We start from the raw sequence: 25,710 nt of genomic DNA on the forward strand, positions 1-25,710 counted from the left end.
GCCGATCTATCTTCACTCAACCCGGGAGAATCCTTCCCAGGCCGTTCGGAGCCTCGTCTTCCTAACTCTCCTTGTCGCGTGCAGTCATCCTTGTCCAACCTGCCGTCCACTTCCCGCTGGGCCTCCTTGAACAACCATGGCGCACTACCAGAATGGTTATCCATCCTACAATCAACCGCCCGGTTCCCCACCGAATCCCACCCAGCACAACCGTTATGATCTCTATCCCACCCAGCCGACGAGCCCACAGTTACGGAGGATGCCCAGTTATAATGTGGGGGACGACGCGGGTCTCTTGGGCTCCCCTAATTCCCAGAACGCCAGGTCCACCGAGGTGAATGCTCGCTATCCGGGCTGGAATGCACAGGCAGAGGGTCAATCGAGTTACAATGTCATGAATTCTGGACGCGATGACTACGCAGACCCTCGATACGCGCACGTCCCTGCGCCCACTTCGCCTCAGTTGTCGCGCGCCCGGGCTTCTTCGCAATCGAGTTACCAATACCAGTATACCTCGTCGGTTCCGGCTGCCACATCACCTACCCAGCATGCATATAACCCTCAGCAATATGCCTTGCCCCCTACACCATCGCAGCAGCAGGTAGGCTTCAGCCCGCTGGCATATACTGGGCCCAGCACCTCGTATAGCAGCGCAACAGCCACCGGCCACCAGCCTTATAATCCAGCCGCCTACCAACCTGCTAGCTTCGTCGCATCCCCGGTGCAGAGACAGCCCACCAGCGCTTTTGCACATGCTCCCCCTACACCCCAAACTTGGGGTCCTCCCCACCCGCAGTTGCCGCCGCCTCCACCTCCTCGGGGACCGGACCATCCATATGGAAGCCGTCCCTCCCCGCAGTATGGAAATGCTTCGCCAGGTATGCAGTACGGGTTCACAACTCAGCAGGCATCATCCTCAACCACACTTTCATCCGGCTCTTTATCCTATGGCACAGCATCACCTTCTACAACTAGTGCTACCTACATATCTGCCAACAGCTCTTCTACTGCTGGTTCTGCGAATGTTGCAAGCCACCCCTACGCTGGAGGTGCCCAAGTTCCAAACTACCTGCCGCAGTCGCCGCCTCACCCTGGAGATGTCATTACTTCGTTCGATGAACAACCTCCTGCACCGCCAGCTCACTCGACACCCACCGAGGAAGCCTTCGGCAAGCGGTTGAGTTTGACACGTCCCGGATCAGGCCGATCCCTTCCAACACCGCCGATCCATCCCTCTCAAACACAAATGTCACCGCGTAGAACAGACACTTTGACCCGACACCCGCAGTCGCGCCCGTTACCTGGCCCGCCGATTGACGCGGATGTAGATTCAGAGCCCTATATGGCTGCCAACGGACATGGAAGCCGGGATAGTCGACCAAGTACTAGGCCTGGCTATGATGAGCTGATGCAACAGGTCGAGGCTGCAGTTGCGGATCGACGGACGGCTGGGGAGTCAGGCTATAGCTTGGATCCATCACATGTGAATCCTCACAGTGCATTGGTCCTGGAACCATCGAATAGCGAATCAGCGGGCCCGCGGCTGTCCCCTGACGAGAGACATACTCACACTAATGGCAGCATCGCCACTGGCACCGGCCAATATGTGAACTACGATGCGTATAGCGATGATAGTGATGCAGAGGCGGCTGCAGGTCTAGCTATGCTGCAAATGGCAGATGAGGAAGACAAAGCACAAGCCGAACGCTTGCAAGACCGTGCGCGACGGGAGACGACTGCTTCTATCATAAGTGCATACGGATCGCGGTCCGAGAATCGCGTACCGTCTCCTCAGCAAGACTGGCAGCAGGACGAATTGGGGTCATATGGCGAAAGCTATCGTCGTGCTTCGCAATATGACGAGGGGGATCACTACGCAAATGGCCATAATGATGATGCTGGTCATCCTAGGCTTGCGCCCTCTTCCGGCTCTATGAGAGGTTCTAACCCCTTTGGAGACGGGCATGAGGAGTATTCAGATGATTATGACTACCCGCCTACAGCGCTCGATGAATCTGGATATCCGTACAATGACATGCAACATCATGCACGAGTGGACGCTGGTGGCACCGGGGGCCTGTCGGAACCTGGAGCGTATGGACGCCGGATGAGTTTCGATTACGGTGATGAGACCGACGGTCCCTTCTCCGAAAATAATGGTTTGCAACACTCGGGAAGTGAGAGCTCAGGGAGGGGAGAGGAACCTGGGGACCTCTTCTTCCATCCTGGCATGCGACCACTTCCACCGGCTCCCGTAGAGCCGGCAAGTAATCCGAACTTAATGTCGCATTTGATGCCGGCAGGGACATACCGGCATCACGAGCAGGGTGATGGGCGGGGCTCTACCCAGTATACATCTTCCCAATTCCCTGTTGCTCCAGATTCGTACGCTTCTTCGACCGTGTCCAGCCCTACCCAAGTTCCACGGTCGACTTCTTTGTCGAGTCATCCAATTGGACCTCGTACTGACCCCCCTATCAGATCGAAAACCGATGCAGACCGGGCGAAGTATAAACAACAACAGGAGCTATTACGGCAGCAACAGTATGGCGCGCTCAAGCTTGACGTTTCCCCGGATGCTGCTGCTGCCATGACGCTTGATCTGCCCACCATCCCTGCGGGACGCCGTAAGAAGTTCAACCCAACAAAATTGTCTTCAGAACAATTCCGACGCTGTACGGAGCCATGGGCGTTAAGCTCCATCTTAGCTTGGATTCGCGAGCTTAGCGAAGATGAGACGGATCTAAAGGAACATGCGATTGTTGAGGCAATTGTTGCTTTGTTCACCCACAAAGTACCGACGATGAATATGGCCGATGCGGAAACTTTAGCCGCACGGGTAGTGAAGAATATGCTGGCGGAGGGAGCCTTGGTGAAGGATGAAGAATGGGTCAAATTCGGCACTGGAACTTTGTCAGGCGTTCTATTCCAGATAACGGGCACAGGGTGCTACTCCTCCCGCCTTCACGAACAGGAGGCGGAAGTGTTCGGACGTTGCTATTCGCACCACTGCATGCGCACTTTGAAAAAGGTCAATCTCAAAGCGCAGATGATGGAGCCGGAGAAGAAAGCAGAAGACTGGGTGACTTTTTACAAGGTCCCCAAGGAGGTGTGGGAGACGCACTCCAAGAAAGAGATTGATCGACAGAATAACTTGCACGAGATTGTGACCACCGAAGATTCTTACATTTCACAACTAGATGTTTTGCGCGAGCTCTATCGGGATCAGCTGGCAAATATGCAACCGTCGGTAATCGCACCGAAGCGCCTGAACCGGTTTTTGAACGATGTGTTTGGGAAGGTGGATGCTGTCAAAAAGGTCAACGAAGACCATCTTTTGGCTCAACTCAAGTACCGGCAGAAAGAACAGGGTCCATTCATTGCTGGATTCAGTGATATTTTTCGGGAATGGATCCGAAAGGCAAAGATGGCCTATGTCGACTACGCGGCAACGTTCCCGAATGCCAATTACGTGGTGCGCAAGGAAGCGGAGAGGAACGTTCATTTCCGGCAATTTCTTAGCCAAGTTCGTGACCACAAGCTGTCGAATCGTCTCAGCTGGGACACGTACCTCAAAGCTCCCATCACTCGTATCCAGCGGTACACCCTGCTCCTCTCGACAGTGCACAAGAACATGGTCAAAGATTCCGAGGAGAAGACAAATCTCGCACAAGCGATTGATGAGATCAAAATGGTGGCGCTTGAATGTGATCATAAGGTGGGTGAGATGAGTAGGAAGGTTGATCTCATGGAGCTTTCTACCAAGCTCCAGCTCCGTCCTGAGATGAAGAAGGACGTTGAACTCAACCTGGAGCATCTGGGCCGCGAAATCGTCTTCCGGGGAGACCTGCAGCGGCCAGGGACACGGACAAGATTCTTGGTGGACACTCACGCCATACTCTTTGACCATTACTTGGTCCTTGCGAAGGCCTTCACAGCTAAAGACACGTCGAGGAGTGTGAAATATGAGAGCTACGATGTGTCCAAATTGCCAATCCCCATGGATCTTTTGGTTCTTGAGAGCACCAATGATGACCCGGTCGTGAAGTCTGCGGTCCGCGGAGTCGTGGCGCAATCACCAGCAGCCGTTGCTGGTCGTGGTGCTGCCGGCGGGCCTTTAACCCATACCGCCAGCGGCAATTCTGGCAGCTCGGGTAACTCGAACGGAGGCAGAGCTCTGGTACCTGCCACGGTTCTGGAGAGTTCCAAAGACGATAAAATCCTGTATCCGTTCAAGGTCAAGCATCTCGGGAAAGCAGGAACCTATACACTCTATGCTTTTTCGGCCCAAAACAGGCAAGACTGGTGCGACAAGATAACCGAGGCGAAGACCAAACATGCTGCCGCCTTGTTCGCGCAGAATGCGGAGCCGTTCAGGTTGCGTGTTCTCGCTGACACTGCATTTGGCACCTCCGACAACTCGTACATCCCTACTGGTGTTATTATTGACGGGACGCCTCTTGATCGTGCTATCAAGGACGTGGAAGAGCGGTACCATGGCTCGCCACGGCCGGCGCCAGTTTGCCGGACTGGCGTCCACTGTGCCACTGTTTTCCAGCAGCCCCCTGGTCGCATGAGATGCGCCATCGGCACTGACTATGGTGTGTATGTTTCGGACTACAATGACCCTCGTGGCTGGACTCGGGTAAGTAGCTCTTTGCAATCACATGTGTCGTCTACACGCCGTCCTCATACTAATTGTGCTTCCAGGTTATACCTATTGTACGCGTGACACAAATTGCTGTCTTCGAAGAATTCAACGTGTTCCTGCTCATTGCAGACAAATCGCTGATTGCTTACCACCTGGATGTTGTGTGCCCTCCGAGCGGCGTTGCAGCACAAGCAACAACGGATTCCTCACGTCGGGCGCCGCAGAAACTATCGGGCAGTCGAGAAGTAGGTTTCTTTGCGGCAGGGCACATGAAAGACCGGACTTTGGTCATGTACAAGAAGCGAGATGGGTTATCGTCCACTTTTAAGGTTTGTGCTGTTGTCGCCTCCCACATTGTTTCGCATACTCATCAGTCTACAGATACTTGAACCAGTCGCGCAAAAGTCGTCGAGCAGCAGAAGCCGCCTTTTCTCTCGTCGTTCGCAGACGGAGTTCTTCCGGGAGTACGATGAATTCTACATTCCCGCCGAGAGCTATGGCATGAATCTCTTCCACTCTTCCTTGGCGATCTCCACTCAACGTGGCATCGAGATTCTCACGATCGACAAGAAACATACGTGGTCGGTCCCCGATTTCCGATCCGAAGCCCCTCCTGAAGCGCAAGCCCATCTGAGCAGTATAGCCCAGCGGATTGGTGCTCTACGCCCACTCGGCATGTTCCGCCTCAGTGACAGCGAGTTCCTGGTCGTTTACACTGAATGTGCAGTGTATGTGAACAAACATGGCGATGTGTCGCGCAGCGTGGTCATGGAATTCGTGGGACATGCCCACTCTGCATGCCTCTACGGAAGGTTCCTCATCTTGTTCAATGATGACTTCGTCGAGGTGCGTAATGCCATGAACGGCCGCCTACGTCAGGTAATTCCAGGCCACGGTGTGGTCTGCCTCGACGATGGCAGCCACATGCCGGGTTCTGGTGCAAACAGCATCCCCACAAGCACCGGAGGTGCTGTCAATCTCTCCAGCGGGTTATCCAACGGTGCTTCTCTGGCAAACAATGGCCGCACCGTCAAGATATGCATGCAACATCCCGAATACGAGCGAAGTCAATTGATTCTCGAGTTGATCGAGAACGAAGGGCAAAAGGATTAATTTCCTTACTCGCATGGCACTTGTGCGGAATGTCCTTCCTACCTAAGCCAGCTTACAGCTTCCTTCAATTTTAACCCCTTCACCTTCTCCCCCTTTCTATTTCGACATCTCTCTTACCCCATTATTATTTATTTTTTGACTCTATACCCCCATTTTTCCCTTCTCAATTTCATGGTGAATATATTTCCTTTCCCCATTTTTCATGTTTCTTGCCGTACTCCAGGGCAGTTTCCTTTTTTTGGGCCATTGAGTACGGGTTTGTTCGATCTTGTACATACATAGTTGGCATGGTCAGTCAGACATACATAAGATAGCCTCGCATTGTAATGCATAAAACTCAGTTTTGGTACCTTTTTTCTTCACCTTGTTTATATGTGTAATTCGGATTAATTTAAGAAATTCAGTCATTGTTTATTATAATTAATTTATAAGATTTATTTATATATTATAGTTTATTAAAGTACATGATAGTACAGGATTTTTAGATATATTAATATTATTTATGTATTAGTAAAGTTAAAATTTTTTATAGATAGAATTTTAATATTACTACTATATATAGAACTGGAATATTTAACTTTTTATCTATATTATATTTTCTGGATAATAAATTATTTTTCACAAGATTTTCACCATACTGTATATATGAAACCGACAAGGGACGGGTTGGTGGTCTCTTCCGGTAGCTGTAGCATACATTCCATTCCAGTTTGCAGTCACGAGTTCAGATATAGCCTTACTAGTACGTAGTGATAAACTGTATGTGCTCGCTTAGTTACAGCGGAAGTATTTTACGAATCACACTACATGTTTTCCTGAGTGCAAAGTAAAGTAGATCTTTGTATTGCGGGGGATGCGATAACAACATGGTACATGCATGCATACATACAATGGATCTTCCAGAAACAATCAGCAGACGTCTAAACGAGGATAGACAGCAATTGTATGGGGTGATGACCGGCAGTTAAGTAACCAGTGGAATAGATGTAAAATCATGACACAGACAATGTAGGAGATAGAAGATAGGGGTGAGAGACAGATTTGAAAGATGGGGTGGGCGGGGTGGGGGAGTGATGTGATTGATGGACGATAGTGATGAGGGGGTGAAATTTACGACTCGAACTCGACCTTGCTGATGACGTTGTGTTCGGCTTGACTTGGCTCATGGGGGCTCTGGGATCCTTGTGCTGTTGTGTGCTCATGTTCGTCTCTATCGTCGAGTAAGGATGCATCATCCTTGCCACGCATGCTGATGACTTCGGCTCCCTCAAGCAGATCGCGATCTGCGTCTCTGACGCTTCGTCGCTCGGGGTCTGCGCCGTAGGCACCTGCGCCCCAGCTGGAGATGCCGCCGACCATGGCGGATGCGCTGGCAACGCCGCCGCGACCGTCGTACTCTTCCTCTTCGTCTTCTTCGTCGTCGTCGCGGTTGAGGGCGGTGCGCTCCAGTTCGCGTTGTGCTTCGTCCATTCTCTTCTTGACTTCGGCGGCCATGCGGATACCGTCTGATACGATGTTGTCCAGGACTCCGCGGAGACCCTTGCCTGGCGGTACGATACCGCCTGAAGCTCCTGCCACCGATGCACCGGCTGCTGCGCTGGACTGAGGTTTGGGTACGCCGATGTTGGAGAAGGTGGTGAGGTTGGACGAGAGAGACGCGGAGGCCAAAGCTTGTAATCCATGATCGGAAAGGCGGAATGATTGTGGGAAGAATGTATCGAAGAATTGCTCCAACAGCTCATCAGCAAGAATCACCATGCGGAAGGTGGGGAGGGTGATGTGTAGAGGATTGTTCGGATCGAGCGCGGGGTTTGCGGATTCGGAGACGGCACGATTATGCTGTGTGTTGGACTTGTCTTCATTCGATTGCTTCGCTGGTGTTTCGGTTTCAGCCGACGCAGTCGATTTGGTGTCTTCATTCACATCGATGAGATCTTCTTCATCATCATCACCGATGCTGAAGGACCCAAGCTTATCGGCTGTTTCCTCCGCATCCGCCTGATCCTTCTGCTCCTCAGCTGCTCTGCTGTCCGGATGGCTGGGATCTGCGTATTCGAAACAACGACGGATGAAAGAGCTGACACTGCCTAAGAAACGTTCGTCTGTGCTCAGTCTATCCGGGTCACGTTCACTTGTCTTGATGTCTTCGACAGACTGCGTGGGAGAAATAGCTCGGTCAAAGCCTCGCCGAGAAAGAAACAGAAGCGCCTCTGACATGCGAAGAATGCCTTCTCTATCCACCCGTCCAGTGCCTTCGTCGTCGTAGAGGTCAAAAAAGTATTGGATGTTGTTCATGATGTCGCGAGGCCCTTTGAGTCTTGCAAGGCCGTTGACTACGTTTTGCAAACTCAGACCTTCGTCGGGGTCCGTTGCCCATTTCCGGAAAAGTCGTCGTGTGAACTCATGATCTGCTGCTTCGGGCTTATTATTCCACAACGAAGCGGATTTGCCCCAGCCCTTCAGAGTGTTGAAGCCCTGCTCAGCTGACTCCTTTCGTGAAGGGGGCGAGTCCGCCACTGCCCATTTTGCTGTGGCTGCGAGGAATTCCCGGAAAGCGTCATAATCCATGTGGGTGGGACTGGGACCAAGACCAACACGACCGACCTCTCTATCCACAGGAGGCCCAAGGATCGATGTTCTCTCAACCCGTTTCTTTTCCTGGCGCCTCTTTTCCTCGTCCAAGAGTTTCTGCCTCTGCTGATGGTCATAGAGAACCTCGTAATAACGGTCATAGATGACGCCCAGATCATCCATGCTCAGCTTCTTACTATCCGGTCCAAGATTGCGAATGGATGTCCGTTTGGCGAAACTTTCAATGTTCTCTAGAACGGCATCCTTGTGCTTTTCACGTTGTTCCGTAATCGTCTGGTGAGTGATCTGGGAAAATTCTTTGAAGGCGACAACCATAAGCTCCTGGAACCGGGTGATGGCCCTCAGCTTCGGGTTCTCAGACCTCGGATGGGCCGATTCATCGAGGCGCGAGAAGTATGCCTTGAGGACTGAGATAAATGAACCATCATCCTGGATATCCAAAAGCTCCTCGCCATTGATCCGAAGGATGGCCAAGCCAACCTGGAAGAGAACCTTAGGCCCTTCGAGGAAAAATACATCCAGCACACGGAAGGCGAAGACTAGCGGCATGGAGTTGATGTAGAGGGAAAGGAACCATGGGAGAGAAACAACGGATAGCTGCACATCAGACTTCGTGAGGTGGTCCCAGAGCACAGGCATAGTTTTCTCGACCAGAGATTCAAACACTTTCTGATCGAGCAATGTGCCATACATTGTCGTGGAGTAGTACCCGGGAAGGAGACGATCGCAAAGTACAGACAACAGAAAGAAGGCCTGTGCCTCGGACATGTAACTGCAAGGGTCAGCTTCAGTTCCAAGGTTGGTATTGGGAAACGAACATCAAGAGAGCCGCAACGACGATATTCATGGCCTGGCAATATCCGATCTCCGCATTGGTCCAACTGTAGGCAGTGAGGACCCTCCGAAGACGACCGATACCTTCTTCGCTCTGGAACCCAGCATACTCAGGCAAGCTGCGGTTTAAGTCTTTCTCGATCTCGTCAATCGCCAAAGACTCCTGCCCAGAGAACTTCGAGAGCGTCTCGGCGTACAACTTCGGTGATCTCAGGCGAAGGTAAAGCGAGCCCGACGTCACCTCCCAGATCTCGCCGCGAAGACGATTGGGCAGACCGACTCTGATCAATTTATGGAAGGTCGGCTGACGGATGATAGTGGCATTGCGGCCATTCTCTATTATATTACTTAACAAAAGTCCTAATATATAGCACTCGGGTTGGACTGCATACCTCTGAAATATTCTCCCCATAGTCTCATCTTACTTCGATCCCGAAGCTTGCGAGCGTCACCGGGATAACGGAATATCATTCCCAGCCCAGCATCGGGTGGCTGGCGCTGTTCAGTTGTCTCGCCATTTTGGGCTTTTGACTTAGCACCAGACAGTAGATATTCCGAGTAACAGTCGTTTACGACAACGCGCAGGTTCTCGATTTCCTTCATACACTCGCGCAGTCCCTTCTTCAAACCATCGCAAAAGCGTTCGCAGGCCTGCCTGCTTCCAGCCAGCTGGATTGTGAACCTTTGCGGAACAAAGTCGGGGCTTTGCTTTCCGAGCGCACCATTCCATGTCGTCAACGCAAGGGAGAAGACATGGCTCAGACTGTTGAGCCGTTCCACCCTCCGGATGCAGCAGAGCGGAATAGTAAATCCATTTCCAGAGGGACCTGTGCCGTTCGTTTGACCGGCCCAATGGGTCGATGCCCCAAGACTAGCAGAGGGCGCGAAGCTGGTCGGCTGGGTCGAGAAACAGATGAACCGTTCGCTCAGATGGAGTCTGCCGGCATAACGGTTCCCGGGGCGCTCAACAAAAGGGCGATTGGATTCTCCATGAGACGGTGACGAGGTATGAGGAATAGGGAGAATGAGCTCTGCGGTGATCTCTTGCAGCGGGTTTTGAGAATCGGGGAGGCGGAACTGCTGGCGAAACAGGGAGGCTTTGGACGGATTGCGATCGGAGGAGAGGGTAGGAAGGGTGAAATTCGCCGGGTCGATGAAGGACTGGGCTTTCTGAACGAATGACGTCCACTGCATCATGGCGCTCGAGAAACTTGGTGCGGTGGCGTGAAATGAATGAACTGGCAGGTATCCTCCTGCGTCTGGGGTGAGTATCCGGCTGACGGCCGATTCGGACGGAAGCGGGAGCTGCTGGAGCTCAAGCGGCAGTCAGGGTTCGGCGAGGAAGATGCACAGAAGCCCACGAATGATTCACAAGAGGGATCAGGGTCATCGTAGAGAGCTAGCGCAACATCGTCCGGCGAGGGCTTCTGGCTGCGACAGACAGAAGAACCTGGGGCGATGACGGTTGGCATTGGTAGGAAGAGGAGGGGAAGGTTGGCGGCGGCCGTTCCTGGCAGGCGGCCGTGAATATCCTCACGTGACAAGGGTCTGTCTTGCTCTGAAACATCCACGAGGTAGCCCTAGTGCAGCTACGTGCACCCCTGCTTTAGTGTAGGTGTTACTGTTAATGCACAGTGCTTCCGCTACGGAACAACTTATAACCATATTGAAACTACATAAGGAAGCTAGTGAAGTCTGACTAGTAGCTTGGTACAGCCGACAGGGAAAAGCCGAGAGCGAACTATAAATCCCCGCGGAAAATCATGATCGAATGAAGATGAGTTTGAAAAGATTTTTTTGAGAAGAGAAAGAAAATTGAAACGAGGGTTCGCTTTACAGTATCACTTTGAATAAACCAACGAAAATTTCAGAGATGTATTTGTTTTTTTTTGAGAGGTGCCCGAAAGTCTTGCCAAATTCATCTTTTTGTAGCAAAGATCAAGAACGGTGCAGTATCTTAATATGCGGTATGAAGGGGCAAAAGAGAGCAAATATTATTGAGGGTCGAATTAATTCTTAGCCGAAGATACTTCCTCAGCTACAGGCTCTTCATCACTGTACGCCGGGGGAAGATCTTCGGACTCCATCATCAGACCCTGCTTTTCAGACACAGTACCCTGTTCCAAAGACTTCTTGGGAGTAGACCGGCGGAAACGCTGCCACATGAAGACCACGATCTGGCCAACCAGCATACCAAGAGCGCTCGCGGCCAGACCAGCCAACACACCCAGCACAGCGGGAACGACGATGAAACGGACCACGCGGTGGACGGTGCGTTCCCACTGGCCATGGTGCATGTGGTGCATGTGGTGATGATGGTGGGGGCGGTCAAACTTGTCCATGTGGCCGTGGAACCCGGCCTCCTCTCCCTCCATGGGCGGCATGCGCTCAGGGTCAAACTTGTCGTCGGGGTGGTGGTGGTGATGATGGTGCGGCCGGGGCGGGGGAGGCAAGCCCAAACCGTGAGGACCACCGCAGCCCTTCGGCTTAGGTGCCATTCCAAGCATACGGGCCTTGGCCGCTGCGAACAAGGCACGCATCCGGTTGAACAATAGCTTCCTCAGACACTTGGGCTTTCCGCGGCACTGTTTCCAAGAGACGCGGTCGGGGGTCGCTTCTTCGATCTCAGTCTTGGCGATGTACAGCTCGCCGCTGCTAGGGTCATGGAGAAGCGTCAAAGCCACCGTATCCAAGGGGACCGGGCGACTATCGAGGTCGAGGACAGTGAAACGCACAGCGACCAAATCCATAGGGTCCTCAGGCGGAGTGGGCAAAGGCATTTCCTCCACAGCGTATCCCAACGGGATGGGTTCCGTTTCTACGCCATCCGACGCCCGGCGCTGAACGGCAGTGATGAGAGTGGGAGGTGGCGGAGGGAAGATTTGACGACCGTTGGCCAGAAGGAAGCCATTTTCAGTGGAGAAGTCAACCAACTGCAGCGACTGTTAGCATACATGTCCCTTCACTTTTCCGATGTCGTACTAAACACCGGCTCGGAGCCACTTACCAAAGAGGTTTGGAAGCCGTCAGTCCAGCTGACCTTCCCATCCTCGCTGACTTCACGGAACGGACATTCGGTGCAGGCAAGCTCAACCTGCTCTTTCTTGGGAGCATAAACCTCCAAAGGGTGGAGGGGAGGGAAGTCACCCTCAGGGGCGACGGCTTCCTCGACTTCGGGGATAACGAGGAAGGCGTTGGCGCCGAGAGCGAGAATACTCCCCACAAGGCACGAACGGAGGTGCATGGTGGCCGAGGCGGATCTAAGCCAGGCACCGATAAGACGGGAGGAAAGGCGCTATAAACTAAGAACGATGAAAGGAAGGAATCGGTTGGCGATGGGAACAAAAGTTATTGAGATGAAAAGCGGATGATATCCAGCTGGAAAAATAAGAAACAGATGAATGGGGGGGAATGCTTTGATGATATGGATTCCACCAGCGAGCGCTTCTTTGCATAGCCAGCCAGGAGGGGGGTTCAAAGGCGAATCGCGCATCGCCCGATTTCTTTCCTGATTGGCTGTTGATGGCGCACGGGTGGAGCAGGTGACGCATGAAATTCCCACCGCCTACCTCTTTGGAAGCAGCTGACGCATCCGCTGCAAAATATTAGTCACGTGGTATAGATTTCCTAAAATAGCCTTGAATCCCGTTCATTTTATGGTGGTCGATCAGCACCACAACTACTTTGTACGCATAAGCCATCTTGATTATCGTAGGCAAGACACGAGGCATGGATAGAATACTCTGGAATAAACTTTCTTTGCTCCCTGAGATCGCATACCCGCTCTGTACCAGCAGACCGGGTTCATCTATCATCCCACTAGACGTGATCTGATATCGACGAATCTTGCGAAGGTGTAATCCAAGCCCTGCATCGACCCTACAACAGGGGGTCCGCTGCCCCGGACTTTGGCCAAGACATCCTCAGGTACCTCATTGTATTGCATCCAGACGTCCTGTGTTTTATTCGTCTGTCCGAAGAGATTTTCAACCACGGCCGTCACGATTATAAAAGCTCCCACTAAGAACAAAGCCAACCGTGCCATTATGACAGCAGGTGGTATCGGTACTTGCTCTGGGACACTGACCTGAGGTTCGAAGTACTCTGGTGCGGTTTGAAACTCCCCCTGCGACTCCGACCCTGTGCTATCAGTCTTATCATCTTCAACAAATGCACCAGGGACTGAGAAATTGGCAAACTTCTTTCGCGTCGTTCGAATAGGTGGTACTGTCAATAAAGTCGACGGGTTATATCTCTTTTCCAGATATACTGGCCATGATTCGAATTTAGTCGGTGTACGTGTGAGGAATCTTTTTGGCTTTTCTTTGGACTGTGATCCTTTTGACTGCTTGACGCCGGTAACTATAGCCTTTGGCTGAGCTTTAGAAGGATCATTCGCTGCCTGTGCAGCAGCTTTTTGATAATCATGAATCCAACTAATCTGGGGGTCCGAAGACTGACTTCCAATGCTCATATTGCCTTGCGCGGTCAGAGCTTGGACAGTTCTCTTGAACAACTCTAACTGTTCTTGCTGACTCTGGTTCCGATTAGTCGCCTCCTGCATCGTCTGCAAATACGTTTGGAAAAGAGTCAAAAATGAGTTGTCTGGATTAGACCCAAGATTCTGCTGATCGGCAGCAACACGCAGCCTCTTGATCGCCTCTTCCGAGCCATCAAAGCCCTGCAAGGCTTCCAATCCAGCAAAAGGTCGCTTCAGGCTGGAACTAGGTACAGGGGCTTGTCCCACATGCGGAATGGCGCCAGTTTTGGCAGCCTGCTGGATATTGCTCCAGTCCACCGGAACCGCCTCTATGGGTGGCCTAAGATTCTGAGCAGGGATCGCTGGCGCGCTGAAAATGCTGCTCATGCTGCCTCTCTGGGCCCCCGGTGTCGGGGCATCGCTACTTGCGGTGCTCTGCGATCCACTATATAAGCTACTTCCCAATTCCTGCCTCAATGTCAGAGATGGTTTCTGGATGTTGAAGGAGCCGAAGGGGTTGCTAGCAATCAGCTTATTCTGGGTGTAAGGAACCAAGGCGGTTGACATCGCGTGTGTAGGCAGTGCGACAGGTGCGACAGTATCTATTGCCATCGCAGAATCATTCGTATGCACCTGCTCCGCAAGCCTATTCAACTGCTTTCTTAATTCAGCATCGTTCCCTTTATATTTATCCATCGCCTCAGCAAGCTGCCTCTTCTCCGCTTCTTGCGCTGCCGACTCCGATTCCTTCGCCGCAAGCTTCTGCTTAAGTTCATTCAGTTCTCGACTTGCTTCAAGCATCTGCTGCTGTAACTTCTCATTCTCAGCACGGCGAATAGCCTCCTCGTCTTTCAACTTCTTTTGCTCTTGACGAAGGCGACTGATCTGGCCACTTTGCGCATTAATCTTCGTACTAAGCATAGTATTTTCGCTGTAGGCGGCTTGGACGTGCCCCTCGTTCGTCTTGACTTGGGATTCTATCGTTTTGAGATCTTTTTGGGTCTTTCGCAGCTCTTGCTCCGATTCCGCGAAGGCTTGTTCTCGCTCAACAAGCACTTGGTTCAAATCATGGAATTGGCTTGCTAGGTTCTTGTTCTCCCTCTCAAGTTCTAAGGCTTTTCGTTGTGCTTCTGCGAGTTGTTGGGTTATGTTGTCATTGTCCTGCGGCCATTCTTCGGGGTCGTTTTCGGATGCAGTTATTTGCTTATGTGCTCCGATAGGTATCCTCCGTTGGTTGGGTGGTCGTCTGCCTGACATTTTGGCGGGTGTGCAGAATTGGGAGTTAGGGAGAGGGCGTAAGGTGTTTTTTTCGTAATTAGGGAGTAGAAGTGCCTCTTTTTCTCGTGTTGGACGTGAGGCTAGATATTCGAGTTCAATTTCATCGGAGAATTATTGATATAGCAGGTAGTTCGTGTGCCAGTCTTTTATCTGTCTTGGGCATAACAACGTAGACTACCGGCATACTAAAAAGCCAGTCCATTGTTGCTTTCATGCATTACGTGGTTGCTCAGTAATTATCTTACATTGAATGGTGCTGAAGCAAGGCATTGTCTGAAACTGTAAATAGTCTTTATTATATGTCCTGATGAAACATGATGTCTAAGTACAGAGTTGGAGCACACTGTGCCTTTGTTCACTTTTTAAAGACTTCTTTATCTAAAGTATACTATGTACCAACCCGGGAAACAAAGAGTATTCTCTATGGGAGATAGCAAACCAAGACAGTGTCTACCCTGTGCCCAGAAAGAAAGACAGATTTCTACAGCTTAGACTTCTGGCCTTTGACGTTGGGAACGGGGTTGCCTGAAAGAAGGAAATCGGGATACGCAAGTTTACCCGATGTTGCCCCAGTGGTCGACATCCGCCAGGATGCGCCGTCAACTATAAAGGTGTTAACATACTATTTATGGTGAATTCGGATAAGATGAGACTCACCCACTAGAGTTTGACCACTGACATAACTGCCAGTGTCCGCGAAGAGATAAACCGTGGCATCTGCAATGTCGCGCACTGAGCCGACTCGGCCAAGCGGCTGTGACTTGATGTACGTGTCCTTCGTATCACTAGGAAGGAGACGATCAAGGCCCTACGATAAAATTTAGATGTGCGTATCTATACAATATGTGGGACGAATACAAACCTCTGTCGAAGCAATGGGTCCGGGCGCAATGATATTAGAAGTGACACCCAGAGGGCCAAACTCGATGGCCACGCTGTGAGACAGCGCATCCACGCCTGCCTTGGCGACTGAGACGTGCGTCTGGAAAGGTGCCGTGCGATAGTGAAGAGTGGCGCTAACAAAGATGATACGTCCTCCAGTTCCTGCTGCAGAGGGTTTGACTGATGATGGCCTGATGTTAGAGCTTATCGCGAATATCGCGATTTCGTCCACTTACGAGTTTCTGGGTCCATTCTGTGCTTCTTCGCCGACTCAACAAGATATGGGATCGTCGCTTTGAGGGTGTTGTAGGATCCCAGAACGTCAATGTCGATGACCGATTTGAAAGCATTCGCCGAGAGCTGGTTGATCGAGGCTAGAAAGTTTCCGGCCGCCCCAGCACTGGGTAGTTTAACCCAGATTAGTAGAGAACCAGCCATAACGAAGTGACACTTACATGACATAGTCAATACCACCCAGCTCCTGGGCACAGCGATCTGCTGCAGCTTGAAGACTGTCCAACTTTCGTACATCCACTGCACCAATGCCGATGACCTTAGCACCCGGACGGGCAGTTGCAATGTCCTGGGCTGCTTTCTCGGTTTTTTCGACATTTCGGCCAATAATGCAAGCATTGGCACCTAGATGCACCAGAGCACGAACCTGCGCGCTGCAAATGGTTCCTGCGCCTCCCGTACAGAAGACGACCTTGTTTGCTGCTGATTGTCAGTGACCGCCGGAGCATGTGGTGACCGCCACGGCCGACTCACTGAACAGGCCATCCTTCCACGTGTTACTTAGGTAGGCTTCTTTGGGGAGGGACATGGTAAGAATATTATGTAAGTATATACACTGTATGTATGAGAAGGACGATCTTGTTAAGTCGCTACTTGGCGATTTTCAGGTTACCCCAGAGAGTTGATAGTTATAATGGAAACCCCGGGTGGTTGTTGGATGGAATCTCCGCAATCCAACGGTTACTCCGAGTCCAAGCCTCGGCTTCTCGTCTTGAATACTAATCGGGTCTAAACTCTATTAGGTAGGTTAGTCTTTGGTGAATCCACTCTTTGTGCCTCCTTTGGGCTTAGTTCCGTGGGAGACATGACTTCAAAGAGCTAGCTGGAATAGGACTAGCTTCGGATGCGTCTCGGAATGTTAACAGCGAGCTGGTGATTGGCTGACAGGTCTCCGCCAGCCTCAGGCATGCAACAACGTCACTTCTTCTGCCATCGCGAACTTTTCTATGGCCTTATCTTTACACCCGCCTTGAAGTTTCAAGCGCACCACGTCTTCAATCAACAAATCATTCTATCAGGCGCCTCGAAAAGTGATTTCCCATCCTCCTTAGGGGAGCAAATCTTTCAAGTCACAACGTTCCTGTTGCAGCATTGACTTTCGTCCCGCGATCACCATGGCGTGTCCCATCACCGTCTCGAAGTTCGTTGGCACAGTGTCCCTGGGACTGCTCACGGTATGATTTCTATGGCCTGTTGCGAAGATTTTGAGCCTTCTGGGCTAGTTCTCTTCAAAGCTGTCCAACCGCCAACTGACGTGCAATGTATTATCTCTAGGGCATGTCATACTCCGCTTCCTGTGTCGCCATCCCCTCCCTGAGTCTTCTTCCCACTGCTACCACCGCGTCCCGGTCCCTCAACGAGGTGAAGCGGTTGAACCGTAAGCATGGTCTGCGGCTGACCAACATCGCCAACGGATGTCTCCTGTTCGCGTATAGCCTCTCTTCTAAACAGCGCAAGCACCCTTATCTGATCTGGATGTGCGTTACCTCGACCGTTGGCTCTTATGTTTTCGACTATTGGTTCCACGGCCAGGATGGCTTCGTAGCTTGGGTCCAGTCTGTTCTGCAGGACACCGGATGCGGCTGCCTGACCGTCCAGAAGCAGAAGAAGGATGAGGACATCGTGGTGGTCGAGGCAGAGGAGAATGTCAACGGTGAAAGTGTGCAGAAGGAGATGAACACGGAGCGTCGATTCCAGCAGGTGCGAGCTGTCTTCTCTGGACTTGCACTCGCCATGGGTATCGTTGGACTTTGGGGCGACCGTCGGCCTTCCATTTAATTGGACCAACCAGGTATCGGATGAGACGTGCATGATGAGTCCACCTGGGCTTCATTCTATCCACTTCCCTCATTTGTGTTCTTTGCTTCTATCTTCTCTTTCTGTCTTAACACCTTTGGTCATGTATTCACGACCGCCACGATGCGTCCGTTGTATGTATACTGGGCTAGAGATTGCCTAGTGTCCTTCCTATCTTGATGATGAGCGTTCAATTTGGATCGGAGTTTGAGAGCTACTACCTATCTATGTATTTGACCTTAATGAAGAAATAACAATCCACCACATGAAGAGTCGAGCCTGCTCTAGAAATATATCACAACCCGAAACTTATTACCATTATCATTACACACCAACTGAATCTCCCCCCACCCAATAGAATCAACACATAACAACCCCCATCACCAACCCCAACACAACCCACCCCATAACCCCAGCTTTATACCCCCTCCTCCCCAAACTCCCACTAGTACTCTCATCACCTCCTCCACTTTCACCCTCACTCCCACTCCCACTCCCACCCCCCTGACTCCCACTCACCCAAGGCTGCCCCGGCAACGTCTCATTACTCTCCTTCAGCGCCTCCCACCCCACCCACTCATTCTCCAACACCGCACAATCCACCCTTTCCTCACTCTCCCCAATAGCATTCGTCACCGAAATCGGCAACTCAAACACCGTATAGTAATCCGTCCCCTCCCACCGGAAACCCTGATGCACAGAGATATTATAATCTCCCCGGGGGGATTTATCCCCGCCACTACCTACGAAACAAGCCGGCCAGATCCAGTTCACGTGCTTGACGGTGGACGAGGGCTCGAGGTCTAGCACGGGCCCCACGTAGGTGTTGTTGGCGCTGGGTGTGGTGCCGTTCGATATAGTGAGGTTTTTGTGTGTGGTTGTGGAGGTGAGGAAGAGGTTGAGGGTGTGGAATGCGGTGGAGGAGCTGGAGGTGAGCTGGCCGTCGCCGGAGGTGTCGATGGCGACTTGGAGGGTGTCTGTGTTTTCTTTTGGTTAGTTGGGTGGTTGGGAGAGTTGTTATGGTGGATGGATGGATGGACGTACCTCCTCCGAGGGGAGTATAGGGCTGTGGAGCATCGATGATGGCTAGGCCCGGGGTGTAGATTTGGCCGTTGATGATGGTGAAGTTCATGGTGTCTTTTTCTCTGCTGGATAAATAATTACTTGGTACGGTTATTCTAACGACGAGAAATAATTTTATAAAAGCTACATGGTGTGGTGAAGGGGGTTATCTCTCTATTATCTATTTACTGCTTTAATTGATGGACCCTGAAATTGATTTAATTTCCGAACCTCCGGGCGACCCCTCAGGGACAGTTGATTGCTTTTGCTTGCTTGCTTGCATCCCCACTTGGCTGTGTCAGACACCATCGGATTTAACCGAAATGACGCTTAGTGGGGATTTCCAGGGACGAGAGGGTAATCTCGTATATTGGATGGTTTGATTTGTTTCCTCTTGGTGGTCTCGGTTATATACTGCATCCCCTGTCTACAGGCTAACGAGGTACTAGTACTAGCGGGAAATGATTGTATCTTCCACTTTCACAGCCCACAACACCAGAGGGCATAACTAGCAGCCTACATAAAAACAGGCTGAATCTTCCCTGCTGCACGATCGGCCAGTCTCTCCGGTATCATAACCTCATATACATGCTGCGCCCATGCGCAACACACCCGCCGAGTATCCTTCGGGTCGATGATCTCCTCAACGCCAAATGCATTTGCCGTCCGCACTGGGTTCATCAACCGTCGATACTCCTCCTCCAGCTCTTTATACCGGACTTCCTTCTGACCTAATTTCTCTGCTTCGCGCAGCTCATGACGATGTGCGACCTCAATCCCACCTTCCAATGGCAATGACCCCCATTGACCAGATGGCCAAGCCACTTGCATGACCGGGTCGCGCGCTCCGAGCATAAGTCCTCCAGCCACGCCATAGGCTCGTCGCGTAATGACATTGAACAAGGGCATCGTCGTAGTAAAATACGTCTTGCCTAGTTCTACGCCCCAGCGCATAGTCGCGGTTCGTTCTGCGACGGTGCCAATGGCGTACCCCGCTATATCGTATATCATCAGTGGAGAGTGTCTTGAAAGCGGAAGAACACAGCGTATCACTTACGAACGTCAATGAACTGCAAAACAGGCAGATTCATCACATCACAGAGCTTCAGTAAGCGCGCGAGCTTCTGACTGCCTGCTGCATCCAAAGCTCCCCCATTGACCTCACAATTGAGCGATATCACGCCCACCGGCCGCCCTCCTAGGCGCGCCAGGCCCCCGATAGCAGTGCGACCCCAGAGCGCACCAATCTCAAACCAGGACCCCTTGTCCACGACGCTGGTAATAATAGTCCACGGGTTGTACATGCGCGTCTGCCGTCGAGGGATGATCCGGCGCAGCGCCTCATCCTCACGGTCTTCTGGATCATCAGCAGCAATAACCGGTGGTGCTTCCCGCCCAGAGTTTGGCAGGTAGCTCAATACCGTGCGCAGCTGCTCGTAGCACTCAGCTTCGTTGGCGGCTAGATTGTCGATGGTCCCATTAGTGCAATGTATCATCGGGCCACCTAGAGTCTGGAAGTCCAGTCCTTCCTCGAACGTGGCCCCCTTGACTACTTCCGGGCCTGCGTTAAAGAGCGATCCCACATCCGCCGCCATAACGGAGAAATGGCAGGATACCACTCGCGCAGCTCCCAATCCAATCTAAACACCACTGTTAGCTGATATACCCTCACCTCAATGAAAGAAATGAGTAAAACACATACAGCCGGCCCAACCACAGCCCCCAAATTCGGAATCCCCTGATTCAACTGCTCCACAACATGCCTATACATCGACACATACGGCAAATAACTCCACCCAGCCGTCCGAATCGTAGTAACACTACCTCCTCCCGAGCTCCCATCCACCAACTTAACAACCGGCAACCTCAGCGCCAGCGCCAGCTTCTCCAAATAGATCGTTTTTCCATGCGAAGCACCATCCGCATGCCCACTCCGGAGAGTGAAATCATCCGCGGTCAGTAGGACTTTCCGACCACGCAGTCTCCCCATACCCTGGACATTGTTACTTGGGGTAAAGGCCACGGGCTTCTCGCGCATAGGCCCGGTTTTCTCCCATGTTACAGTGCCCGAGAGCGAGCCGATTTCTTGGAAGCTGTCGGGATCGAGAAGTTGTTCGAGGCGTTCGCGAACCCATAGCTTCCCGGCTTGCTTTTGGCGGATGTAGCCTCTGCGAGATGGATCCGGGGTGGAGGCTAGTGTGCGGAGAGTGTTGATCTGGGAGAGCACGTCGGAGTAGTCGGGTGGTAGTACCTGTGCGGAGAGTTGGCGGAGACGTTTGGTGGCTTGGTTGCGCGAGGGGGAGTCCTCTTTTGGGGGTTTGTCAGTTTTGTCGGACATGATAGTTTGGCTCAATTAGTTATATTGCATTCATATCGTTTATTCAAGCTGTGGTTGTTGAGCTTTATCTTCAATTGCAAGGGCTTTCCCCCTGCATGTTACTGCAGCGGGTTGTCCCTCATGAGGGGTAAAGATCATATCTATGAGCGCAACGACCTCTTAATTCCGAGGTCCGAGGAAATGCAACCAACCCCAATTCCAGACATACGATATGTCAATTCAATTTATCTATCTATGCTTTCGGATCCATCAATCTTCAATTCATTACAACATACCAGTGCCATAATGACATCGTCTAAACCCTTCCGACGACTTCTCGTCGCCAACAGGTACGCCATTGCCCTAATATCCACATTACTTCCCAAACTCTAACTGTCAAGCAACAGAGGCGAAATCGCCGTGCGCATCATCCAAGCCGCTCGCGAGCTTTCCCCACCCATAGAAGTATACGCCATCTACACAGAAGATGACACTTCGCACTGCGAGTGCGCTCACCCGGACCAAGCCTTACTCATTCCATCAGTGTCAACATACCTCGACATCCCGTACTTAGTGCATTTAGCCCAAGAGCATGCCATCGATGCCATCCACCCAGGCTATGGTTTCCTTAGCGAAAGCGCCGACTTTGCAGCCCGTTTACAAGACGCTGGCATTACTGTCATAGGGCCGGGCAGCTCAGTATTATCTCGCACGGGGGATAAGCTGCAAGCGAAGCAACTGGCCGTGGAATGCGACGTGCCTGTGTTGCCGGCGATGGCGCAGCCGACGGCGGATGTTGCGGAGGTGCGGGCATTCGCGAAGCAAGTGCAGTATCCTGTTATGGTGAAGGCAGTGGATGGGGGTGGGGGACGGGGGATTCGGCTTGTATATGGGGATGAAGGGTTAGAGGGTGCGGTGAGGGGCGCGGTGAATGAGTCGCCATCGGGGACGGTGTTCGTGGAGAAGGCGGCTGTAAAGGGGTTTCGACATGTGGAGGTGCAGATTGTTGGGGATGGGAGGGAGGTGAGGCATCTGTGGGAGAGGGATTGCAGTGTGCAGAGGAGGTTTCAGAAGGTGGTTGAGATTGCGCCGTCGGTGATTGGCGATCGGGGGCTTGTGAAGAGGGTGGTGGATGCTGCGGTGAGGATGGGGAGGGCTATTAGGTATAGGTCTTTGGGGACGGTGGAGTTTTTGGTTAATGAGGGGAGTGGGGAGTTTTATTTCTTGGAGATTAACCCTAGGTTACAGGTTGAACATACGGTTACGGAGGAGGTTATGGGGGTGGATCTTGTGCTGGCTCAGTTGAAGCTGGCGATGGGGTGTACGCTTGCGGAGGTTGGGCTTGGGGGTGGGGGATTTGATAATCCTAAGGCATGTTCGATTCAGCTCCGGTTGTGTGCGGAAGATCCGAGCAATCAGTTTGCGCTCAGTGTTGGGAAGGTGACTGAGTTGGTTGTTCCCAGTGGCCGTGGTGTGAGGGTTGATACCCATGTTCGTGCTGCTGGGGCCAGTCCTGTTGTGGTAGGGGCGCAGTTGGATAACTTACTTGCTAAGATTATTGTCACTGCATCTACTTGGGAGGCAGCAGTGCTCAAGGCCCGACGAGTGCTTGCAGACACAACAGTGGCTGGTGTCCGGACTAACTTGGAGTTGCTGAGAGGGGTTATTGCTCAGGAAGATTTTCTTTCTGGAAGGATTGACACACAATGGCTGGAGTCCAGTCTGGATCAAGTGCTCCAGCAGGGAGCAATTGTCTCCCGATCGGTCCGTACTCAAGCACCTGGACAAGGACAGCGTCCCTCTGCATTGCCTAGTGTGCCTTCTTCGAATCTCCTATTTCGGCGAGGAGACGCATGGTCAATCAGTCTCACGCCAGTGGAAGCGTCTGAAAAGTCACAGCAACATCATCTCCAACTAACACGCGTGCTGCGGAATGACTTTCCGACTTCGCTTGCAGCGGAGATCGAGTACCAGACACCCAATTCTTCCAGTGCTTATCGGCTGGAACTCGCAGCCACCTCAACCACAGCATCTGCTTTATTTTCATCTGCTCATCGCCGCGGAGACATGAGCAACCCTCGACACATTGTCCTTCCTCTATCTGGGAAGTTAATTGAAGTGCTTGTGTCGGCCGGGGATCATGTAGCTGAGAACCAGGTGATAGCGTTTATCAAGCAAATGAAGATGGAGGTAGAGGTGCGCAGCCCGCGCGCAGGTCAAGCACAATGGGTTTATGAGATGGAAGATGAAGAAGAGGATGTGGCTGAAGGGATGTTGTTGGTGGAGTTGACCGACGGGTTGCAAGGGAAGCTCTAAAACGGTGTGAAGGTGTCACTGGAGCGGTCAAACGTCATATAACAGGTCCGGGAGGATGAAAAGATAATACAAAAATAAACGAGACGATTCTAAAGCACTACACTGCGTTTTTCATGTTGCTATTTTGTGCGCAGTGTTTGGTGGTGGTGATGGGGTGGTGATAGATCGATGGCAGCAATGATCTCATTCCCCGGCAACGGATCCACTGATCGTCACATGTCCACCGTGCCAGCTCTTCAAGATCTCTCTCAATCTCAACCTTCGCTTTCTCTCATTTCGCAATATACGCTCGGTCTTTGCTGTTGACTCTTGGGCATCTCATGAAACTGTATTAACTCCACCGAAACCCATCCACACAATGGATTCGCTCTTACTCTACATCCTCACGTTCAATTGCGCTCGAAACCCTGTCGACGTCGACCGCTTCTCCCGCCATTTCTTCGATGCCTTACCCCGCACCGATGGTTCCAGCTCGCCCGCAGCCCCGGAACTCATCGTGCTCTCCCTGCAGGAAATAGCTCCTATCGCCTATGCCTTTCTCGGAGGCTCGTTTCTAACGCCATACTTCTCGGCTCTGACACAGGTGGTGGATCGCGCAGTTGCCCAATACTGGGATGTCCATTACGTCAATCTGGTTACCGACAATTCCGGGATGACCGGTCTGATGGTCTTCGCTCGGTCGGATGTCGCTGACCAAGTCTCATCCATTGATACCGCCCGTGTAGGATTTGGCTTCCAAGACATGGGCAACAAGGGTGCCGTGGGGGCGCGCATTGCCTACAGAGGCGCAGCAGGAGCCGGGAATCCTTTGGACCTCACTTTCGCTGCTGCGCACCTCGCCCCCATGGAGTATGCTGTCGAGCGTAGGAACGCAGACTGGCGCAGCTTGGTCGAGAGATTGGTCTTCAGCTACTCACCTGCCGCAGGTGAGGAAGTCCCCGACACAGCCAACGCGGAGGAAAATGCGCCCCTGCTGCGGCAATCCCAGGAAGGCCATCGGGGCATCTACACGCCTACAAGCTACCTCTTCCTAGCGGGCGATCTTAATTACCGTACCTCCAACGTGTCGCCACGACCAGACGACCATAGCCGATTCCCGCGAGCGGATGTAGACCCTTCTGACCCTCAGCACTACTCACATCTCTTGAAACAAGATCAGCTGTCCCGCGAGATGGAACAGTCTCGGTGTTTCCACGGACTCTCCGAAGCCCCGATCACATTCCCCCCAACATACAAGTATACGTTGGCAGCACGCCAGGCAGCAAGTGATCCAACGGCAGATAATGCACGCCCAGATTGGAAGTGGACGAGGACCCGCTGGCCCAGTTGGTGCGACCGTGTGTTGTATCTGGATTCTCCACCGGGCACGAGCAAGCGAGGTCAGGTCAAACCTCTAAAGTATGATGCTCTGCCGTTATTCCCAACCTCCGATCATCGCGCCGTCGCCTTGGCCGTATCTATCCCGGCGCAGTCCGTGCTTCCAGAAGATACGACGCAAATGGGTGTCCCTTTCCCGATCGATCCAGAATGGGAGACTAAACGAGATGCCGCGCGACGGAAGGAACTTGCGGTGGGCTTTTTGGCGTACCTGGCCTTGACCTGGGAGGGAAACGGCCTGTTACTTGCATCAGCGGTAGGACTTCTGGGGGCGTGGCTCGTGCTCCAATCGTTCTTTAACGTTTGAAGATGCGTTGCAGACCTGCAGCTCTGCGGAGTTTTCCTGAAACTGTGGCCCATGTGGATCATCCCGATCTCCCGTAGCAGATGCAACGTCAATACGAACGGGTGATTTTCCTGGATCTTCATGGGCTATTTCGGGTTTCACCATCAAACGATGGTAACATTTTGACCACCGGGGAATAATCGTCTCCAACGTCGTTCAGCGCAGCATAACTCACATCCTCGTCCATCTGAGACGGCGGCACAGGCACCGCATTCAAGGCGACATCGTATTGGATTTATACCTGCAGTGGGACCCAGCAAGCTATAACATTGGATTTGCCTCTGCACCGGGTCAGCTGACTGGGAGCCGGATCTAGAACGGTCGGGAACAATGCCCAATGAAGACGGAAAGAGGAAGGACCGGCACGGATG

At 52.2% G+C, this 25,710-nt stretch overlaps 10 protein-coding genes across 10 annotated transcripts; 4 read left to right on the forward strand and 6 right to left on the reverse strand.

The window, feature by feature from the left end:
* Positions 1 to 136: 136 nt before the first annotated feature.
* AKAW2_60412S (putative Rho guanyl nucleotide exchange factor) lies at positions 137 to 5,764 on the forward strand (the record flags this gene model as incomplete). The annotated part of the gene is made up of 3 exons (XM_041692535.1): positions 137 to 4,645; positions 4,711 to 4,980; positions 5,033 to 5,764. The coding sequence occupies 3 exons, from the start codon at positions 137 to 139 to the stop codon at positions 5,762 to 5,764; spliced, it is 5,511 nt and encodes a 1,836-aa protein (XP_041545910.1).
* Positions 5,765 to 6,874: 1,110 nt separating this feature from the next.
* Positions 6,875 to 10,387, reverse strand: AKAW2_60413A (GTPase-activating protein; the record flags this gene model as incomplete). The annotated part of the gene is made up of 3 exons (XM_041692536.1): positions 6,875 to 9,128; positions 9,175 to 9,526; positions 9,583 to 10,387. The coding sequence occupies 3 exons, from the start codon at positions 10,385 to 10,387 to the stop codon at positions 6,875 to 6,877; spliced, it is 3,411 nt and encodes a 1,136-aa protein (XP_041545911.1).
* An 812-nt stretch (positions 10,388 to 11,199) lies between these two features.
* AKAW2_60414A (uncharacterized protein) lies at positions 11,200 to 12,434 on the reverse strand (the record flags this gene model as incomplete). Its single annotated transcript, XM_041692537.1, has 2 exons — positions 11,200 to 12,123; positions 12,198 to 12,434. 2 exons carry the CDS (start codon positions 12,432 to 12,434, stop codon positions 11,200 to 11,202), a joined length of 1,161 nt encoding a protein of 386 aa, XP_041545912.1.
* A 567-nt stretch (positions 12,435 to 13,001) lies between these two features.
* Positions 13,002 to 14,927, reverse strand: AKAW2_60415A (uncharacterized protein; the record flags this gene model as incomplete). The annotated part of the gene is made up of 1 exon (XM_041692538.1): positions 13,002 to 14,927. The coding sequence occupies one exon, from the start codon at positions 14,925 to 14,927 to the stop codon at positions 13,002 to 13,004; it is 1,926 nt and encodes a 641-aa protein (XP_041545913.1).
* A 502-nt stretch (positions 14,928 to 15,429) lies between these two features.
* AKAW2_60416A (SDR family oxidoreductase) lies at positions 15,430 to 16,653 on the reverse strand (the record flags this gene model as incomplete). Its single annotated transcript, XM_041692539.1, has 6 exons — positions 15,430 to 15,551; positions 15,606 to 15,756; positions 15,811 to 16,010; positions 16,067 to 16,230; positions 16,286 to 16,544; positions 16,599 to 16,653. The coding sequence occupies 6 exons, from the start codon at positions 16,651 to 16,653 to the stop codon at positions 15,430 to 15,432; spliced, it is 951 nt and encodes a 316-aa protein (XP_041545914.1).
* Positions 16,654 to 17,239: 586 nt separating this feature from the next.
* AKAW2_60417S (uncharacterized protein) lies at positions 17,240 to 17,903 on the forward strand (the record flags this gene model as incomplete). Its single annotated transcript, XM_041692540.1, has 2 exons — positions 17,240 to 17,299; positions 17,400 to 17,903. 2 exons carry the CDS (start codon positions 17,240 to 17,242, stop codon positions 17,901 to 17,903), a joined length of 564 nt encoding a protein of 187 aa, XP_041545915.1.
* Positions 17,904 to 18,281: 378 nt separating this feature from the next.
* On the reverse strand, positions 18,282 to 19,053 carry AKAW2_60418A (uncharacterized protein; the record flags this gene model as incomplete). The annotated part of the gene is made up of 2 exons (XM_041692541.1): positions 18,282 to 18,898; positions 18,966 to 19,053. The coding sequence occupies 2 exons, from the start codon at positions 19,051 to 19,053 to the stop codon at positions 18,282 to 18,284; spliced, it is 705 nt and encodes a 234-aa protein (XP_041545916.1).
* A 446-nt stretch (positions 19,054 to 19,499) lies between these two features.
* On the reverse strand, positions 19,500 to 21,321 carry AKAW2_60419A (acyl-CoA carboxylase subunit beta; the record flags this gene model as incomplete). The annotated part of the gene is made up of 3 exons (XM_041692542.1): positions 19,500 to 19,978; positions 20,041 to 20,623; positions 20,686 to 21,321. 3 exons carry the CDS (start codon positions 21,319 to 21,321, stop codon positions 19,500 to 19,502), a joined length of 1,698 nt encoding a protein of 565 aa, XP_041545917.1.
* A 285-nt stretch (positions 21,322 to 21,606) lies between these two features.
* On the forward strand, positions 21,607 to 23,616 carry AKAW2_60420S (putative pyruvate carboxylase; the record flags this gene model as incomplete). The annotated part of the gene is made up of 2 exons (XM_041692543.1): positions 21,607 to 21,650; positions 21,708 to 23,616. 2 exons carry the CDS (start codon positions 21,607 to 21,609, stop codon positions 23,614 to 23,616), a joined length of 1,953 nt encoding a protein of 650 aa, XP_041545918.1.
* Positions 23,617 to 23,974: 358 nt separating this feature from the next.
* Positions 23,975 to 25,300, forward strand: AKAW2_60421S (putative inositol 5-phosphatase; the record flags this gene model as incomplete). The annotated part of the gene is made up of 1 exon (XM_041692544.1): positions 23,975 to 25,300. One exon carries the CDS (start codon positions 23,975 to 23,977, stop codon positions 25,298 to 25,300), a length of 1,326 nt encoding a protein of 441 aa, XP_041545919.1.
* Between the last annotated feature and the right edge of the window lie 410 nt (positions 25,301 to 25,710).

Source organism: Aspergillus luchuensis, chromosome 6 (genome assembly GCF_016861625.1).
Source record: "Aspergillus luchuensis IFO 4308 DNA, chromosome 6, nearly complete sequence".
NCBI lineage: Eukaryota > Fungi > Ascomycota > Eurotiomycetes > Eurotiales > Aspergillaceae > Aspergillus > Aspergillus luchuensis.